Below are 6149 nucleotides of genomic sequence, written 5' to 3' on the forward strand. Positions count from 1 at the left end.
ATCGTTTACGTCATCAATTGTTGAGTCTGGTAATCTGTTAGTGAATAGATCATTATTAATAATACTAAATCAGTTCAAGCACATTTTTAATTTGTAACTTCATGAAAAAATTGCATTCACTTTGGTAAAAGAATCCAGTTTTTCTGAATAATTTATTTTTTGGGTTTGTTTTTTTGTCCTATTTCTTTCTGTTTTTCAGAATATTTTTTTCGTGTTTTTCTGAGTAAATGTCTGTGTTTTTTGTGCATTTTATTTATCTTAATTTTCGAGATACTAAGAGATAAAAAATAGTCTGAAAAACTGAAAAACAGAAAAAACAGGACAAATAACCAAAATCCGTTTTTATTATTATTATTATTATTATTATTATTATTATTATTATTTGTTTTTCGTGGTTTGTTTTTCAGGCTAATTTTTTCATGTTTTTTGGACAATTTTTTTTTTCTTCTGTTTTTTGGAGTGATTTTTTAAATTTTTTTCAGTTAGTATCTCAATAATTCAGGGGATTAAATTAGCACAAAAACAGAAGAAAAAATTACTCCTAAAAACGGATACGTTTTTAAACACAAATTTGTTATACTATGTAACAAATAGAGTGGCCTGGCTTGGTGCATAAAGTGACAAGATGTGCCAGCTCAGATATTTTTATACTGTATTTTTTCTTTTTTCTTTTCTTTATATTTCAATTACTCATATTTGAGAAAGTGAAAGCATAGAACACAGTTGTTAAAATTGCGTGTTGATTTTAATTTGAAAAGTAATAATAATTCAAAGGATTGGAAAATATCAGTAATTATTTTTTAACACATTCCAGGCGACTCCATTTAAATTTCAGGTTGAAAACCACTGGTAAGACTGCGAGGACAATCAAGAGACTTAGAGAGCAGAAGATGCGTTAAAAAAAATAAAAAAAAACACACAAAACATCAACAACAGTGAGAAAGCCAATTATACACACACAAAATAAAAAAAAATAAACATAAAATACACATATTTCTATTATAGATCATTTCAGTTATTTTAACATTGTTTTTAGGAGGTCACTTCCGGTCAGGTGGGTTTAAAGTGGGCGGAGCTTCAGGTTCTTTAAATATTGAATGCACCTGTGGAAACTGCCGATAAACCTCAAAAAGAAGACGGTATTTAAATATCGTTAACCGCTGCGGTTTTCAGTTAGCGCCAAAAGACCAAGGTTGTCCTCAAAGGTTGAAAGGTTTGTGGTTTTAAATTAATACTTGAGCTTATTCCAATAATACCGTTTTTATTTTAGTTATAAATTACTTTAGCTTTAGTTTGTGTTTTCAGGAGATTTGTGACGTACTTGGTCAACGGTAGCACGTGTTTCACACTATTAGCATGTTTTCCGTTTGGTTATGGAGACTTTATATAGTGTCACTTTGTGAAAATGAAGTATTATTATGTCTAAAGTTGAATTATATTTGTAGCGGTTATTAACGCAGTGAGGCCTGAAAGCTAACAGAATAATGACATAACCGTTAGCTTGTTAACTGCGTTAGTTTAGGGTTAAAAGTTAAGATTTGTTTTAAAACGCGTTGATTGTTGGAGTTTAACACCAGTTAATGTTTATCTGTGTATAAGTGATGCTAATGTAAAAACAGCTGATAATTATCCTGCTGTTGTACATTAGTGATGGTTGTACTGGTAATAGAAAGGGTTAATTTAATATGCACATAAAACCAGGTTTAAACTCAAACAGCTTTATCCTCACCTCATAAATTGTGATGCATTGAATTTATGTATCTGTTGGCAAGTTTTGTGGCTTTTGGGACTTACTATGAATTGCTGAAACAAATGTATACATAATATATAAAGTATCTTCTCATAAATTAATAAACAAACTTAACTCAGATGAAAACCGGATCCCTGGAACACTTTAGAGGTCACGACCTGGCTTGTTGAGCCAGAACAAAGAAAAACACAGTAAAGTAAGTTTAAGGGATTTAATTACAATAAACTAAACCAATAACAGGCCAATGCCAACCAAGCAAAAACAAGGAGCCACCAGAATGAAGGTGACAGTGAATCTTTAAATAGTCCATCTACTGCTGACTGGACAGGTGCTCCCAGTCAGTCTAATGAGGCTCCGCCCACCAGTCAGGTACCTGCAAGACAAACCACAACACTACAAAAAAGACGAGACAGGAGTTAGAAAGAATAAAAGTAATCAGTTCTATGAATGACATGTACTGTAGAGAAAACATGTACACTGTTCAAATGGAAACAAACTGTATAGTGCACATTTTAAAGGTGATTAAATACCAGCCATTCATGACCTGACATCCATTTAGTAATAAAATTCCTCTATTTCTTCTTCTTTTCAGATCATCTTTCATCTTCATTTTTCGTTGAGTCAGCATCAGCCTTCCTTTTATTGCAGTTCAGGTTTTTCACCACCTGATAAATATCTCCACATGTTTGTTTTTTATAACTAATTTTACAACTTAATTTCAGCTCCTATTGTTTATTTTGCTCTGTTTGTCTTCTCTGATACCAAACCCTAACAATCACGCTACCGTAAGCACGTAGCCAATCGTTGTATGACACGTCACAACATAGTGTTCATGGGAAATGTACATTTTAAAATTCAAACACACACAAAAACCCTCAAATTTCTTGGTGGAAAACAACACTGTCTTGTCACGTTGTTTCTGGAGCCTGGTGATTCAAACAGATGCTGTGGTATTTGTTTCGTTCTTCACCAGCCAAAATGGCTAATAACGCTACAATGTCGTTCGTGTGGTTTTATCAGAAGGGATTTTTAGGGTCAATATTGATATACTTATGATTCAAGACAAAGAAGCAGAACACTTCTACATTAAAATGAAGAACTTTAATTAGTAATGGTGACTGTAAAGCAACTGATGAATAAGAAAAGGCAAACTGCATTTCCTGATTTTAATGTAAAAGAACAATTAAAAATTAAAGTTGCTCAAATATTAAATGGTAACCATGGATACATCAAAATAGGCCAAATGTAGCTGTAAACGATGAACTAGTTGATCTGATGCTGATCAATGTGATGTTTTTATTCCTTCAGAGCCTGTTTATTGTGAGCCATGGCCGGTAACATCCACTGCGGGTCCACCTGCAGCCCGTCCAGGGCGCGGGCCGCTGACGTTACAGAGCAGGTGGTGGAAGATTTGGCTACAAATACGGGTAAAGATAACGTGACGTTTGGAACTCGTCGGTGTGTGTTTTGAGTTAATCAGCTGACTTCCTGTTTCCTGTCCTGCTCAGAGAAGAAGGACATCGACCCTGAACGCCTCCTGCAGTGTCCCTACGACGCCAATCATAAGATCCGCTCCTGCAGGTTCCCCTACCACCTCATCAAGTGCAGGGCTGTGAGTTAATCGCTCTATTTTATAATATTAGCAGTGTGACACCCCCTGCTTCAGAGGGACTAAAGGAGGGGCGTCACTCATTTTAGTTCAGGGGACAAATACGCAGCAGTTTGATCTTGAGTGGGCCACAGATTTTATACAGGAAAATAAGTCATGTCAACATCATTGTGTCCTAGTTTACATGTCTACATACAAGAAATCACTGGTTCCCAACCTTTATAGGGTCGTCACATTTACACAATGGAAATAAAGTAAACAAACTATAGAAAACATTTGTTTGTGATTGTTTTTATTTATTTTTTTAAGACCACATTTGAATTCCACGTGACCTCACATGGGGTCACGACTCTAGGGTTGAAAACAAAGCGTTAAATAAAAAAATATGTAAAACTGACAATATCCAAGCAATAAGTGATAGATATCTGTATCACAAAAAAACTTAACTCTACATTTCCTAGATTTTGTGACTAATTTCTTTTTAATTAAGGGAAATTTTATAAAAATGTATTTTTTTCAACAGTTAAATATTAAAAATCACTGCACTCATGTGATATTAGTGTTAGTTTAATTTACACAATAATTCATGTCTTTGTCCTGCGGGCTGAATCGCATGCTCCAAAGGGCCGGATTTGGCCCCTGGGCCTTGAGTTTGACACATGCATTAAGGTTTTCATCGATGTTGTTTGTCGCCCTAATGCAGAATCATCCAAAACTGGCCAAAGAGTTAAAAACGTGTCCATTTAACGCTCGTCACCTGGTTCCTAAACACGAGCTGATGCATCACACTAAGATCTGTGGCGATCGGATCGAACCAGACCATGCAGGTAAATTAGACACACGTGGAAATGAATAACGATGGGTGGAGCTTCCTCACATTGTCATTAAACAACTTTTTATTAATTTCAAGCAGCAGGGGGCAGTACTGAGCCCCCTCCCTGGCACGTCCCAGTCAGTACCTGGGTCAACCCGGACCCCTCAGAGAACTGGGACAGTGGTAAGTCAACTTATTGTTTACACTGCTATTCCTAAACTGTCCACTGGGGGGTTGCACTTTAGAGCATTGGTTCCTATTGGCTCAAATCCCCCTTTTTCTTACTTTTGAATGCAAGTCCCCCCTTATGTCTGACTACAACATCTTTCACAGAATTCTGTGAAACATCTATAGATAATGATGGAATAAATGAGTGATAACACACATTTTATAAATAAGTGAATGAAACAGTATTTAATGCATCAATGGATTTATTTCTATAGTTTTTATCATTTATAGTCATTTATTGCCTGATGTGGGACAATTTTGTTTTTGGTGTCATTTTGTGTATTTTATTTCTCTTATCTATCATTCAGCATATTTTTCTTATTTTGTGTGTTTTTGGTGTTATTTTTGTGTGTTGGTATTATTTATATTCTGTGTTTTTGGTTGTCTTGTGTATTTTATAGTGATCTTGTGTATTTTTCTCATTTAGTGTATCTTTGTTGTCATTTTGTGAGTTGCTGGTAGTAAGTTTATTGTGTTGTTTTTACGATTCAGTATGATTTTTCTCTTGTTTTTGTGTGTTGGTATTTACATTATTCTATCTCAGTGTGATTAGCATTTTTAACTAAAAGTAAACATTATAAAACCCCATATTTTTAATACTTTAATTTGTCTCTCAAGTTCCATCACGTACCCCTATGGGTACATGTACCCCCATTTGAGAAACACTGCCTTAGAGAGTGGAAACGAAGCCCTAAACAGAGGATGCTCAAACTTAGTATGGTATTTAGTGTAAAGTATACGTGTGAATTAATGAGGTTGAATTTGTTGAAAGGACCTACTGTAAATCATCAGAAGTTGTTTATTCTGAAACGGTTACATTTAATATGGTGAAATGTGCAATAATTGCATTTTTCACAAATAAACAATAAAAAATCTAGTGTGAACCATGCAGAGGTTTTTCAGTAGTGTATAAAGAATCAAACTTAGTTTTAGAAAAATCTAGTTTTCATATGAGGGAAGTGCAGAATTAATTTGAACATTGAAAAGTGTTCAGACACAAACTATTGCTCTTTTACATTCAGTGACTGAGGCACAGCAGTCTGTGCACGTTAGTGCAGGAAAGATCAGCTCTGTTTATACTGTTAATATACATGTTTAACAGGTGTCTGTATATATGCATTGATGAGCTTTTTCTGTAACGTTGTGAAAAAAACTTTTTTTTAAAAAAAAAAAAAAAAATCACAATTTCTTAATAAATTAATGTGCAGCTCGCGATATTTTGTGCTTGGAGAGAAGTCCGTTCTTTCTCTTTCAAACATTTGTTAGACATTTGAGCATTTGTTTAACAGGATGTGATAAGGCTGATAGTTTAACAACAGTTATGTTAAATGAAGTTTATCTGCAGTGCTTTAGTTATTATACAGTAGTTTGTTTAAATCTAACCTCGTTTCTTTACAGAAGTGGACGACTCTGCTGCTCCGTTTGTTTGGGGACCAAAAACCAACCTGTAAGTTCCCTCGTTAGTTCATGTTTCTGTTCCCCCAGTTAACCTTGGTGTGTTTTGGTCCCGCAGCTCAGAGACGCAGCCCGTCAACAACATGGGGCCACAATATCGGGCGCCGAACGTTCTCCCCTGGGGGACCCCTAAACAATGACTTGATCACAACGCGTGCTGAGTTTTAAAAAAACATTAGTTCTTAAAAATTCCACTTTTGTTGCTATGTTCTGGTGTCTGTTCACTTGTTTTGCACATAGACTGATTTCATGTTGTCTTTTTAACTTGTTTGTTTAATAAATGGTGTTTTGAA

At 34.9% G+C, this 6149-nt stretch overlaps 1 protein-coding gene across 2 annotated transcripts; it reads left to right on the forward strand.

Moving 5' to 3' along the window:
- Positions 1-1071: 1071 nt before the first annotated feature.
- Positions 1072-6149, forward strand: gtsf1 (gametocyte specific factor 1). 2 transcript variants are annotated; one of them, XM_028453562.1, is made up of 7 exons: positions 1072-1213; positions 3059-3177; positions 3259-3362; positions 4063-4186; positions 4270-4356; positions 5800-5848; positions 5915-6149. In XM_028453562.1, exons 2-7 carry the CDS (start codon positions 3078-3080, stop codon positions 5994-5996), a joined length of 546 nt encoding a protein of 181 aa, XP_028309363.1. In that variant the 5' UTR covers positions 1072-1213; positions 3059-3077; the 3' UTR covers positions 5997-6149. The 2 variants fall into 2 exon arrangements, with proteins under 2 accessions (XP_028309363.1, XP_028309364.1); XM_028453563.1 differs by having other exon boundaries at positions 4273-4356.

The sequence above is a fragment of the Gouania willdenowi genome, chromosome 7, assembly GCF_900634775.1.
Source record: "Gouania willdenowi chromosome 7, fGouWil2.1, whole genome shotgun sequence".
In the NCBI taxonomy this organism is placed as follows: Eukaryota; Metazoa; Chordata; class Actinopteri; order Blenniiformes; family Gobiesocidae; genus Gouania; species Gouania willdenowi.

Coding starts and splice junctions, on each gene's coding strand:
- gtsf1 (XM_028453562.1), top strand. CDS start 3,078: ATGGCCGGTAACATCCACTGCGGGTCCACCTGCAGCCCGTCCAGGGCG. Junction 3,178..3,258: donor AGATTTGGCTACAAATACGG/GTAAAGATAACG, acceptor TGTCCTGCTCAG/AGAAGAAGGACATCGACCCT. Junction 4,187..4,269: donor GATCGAACCAGACCATGCAG/GTAAATTAGACA, acceptor ATTAATTTCAAG/CAGCAGGGGGCAGTACTGAG.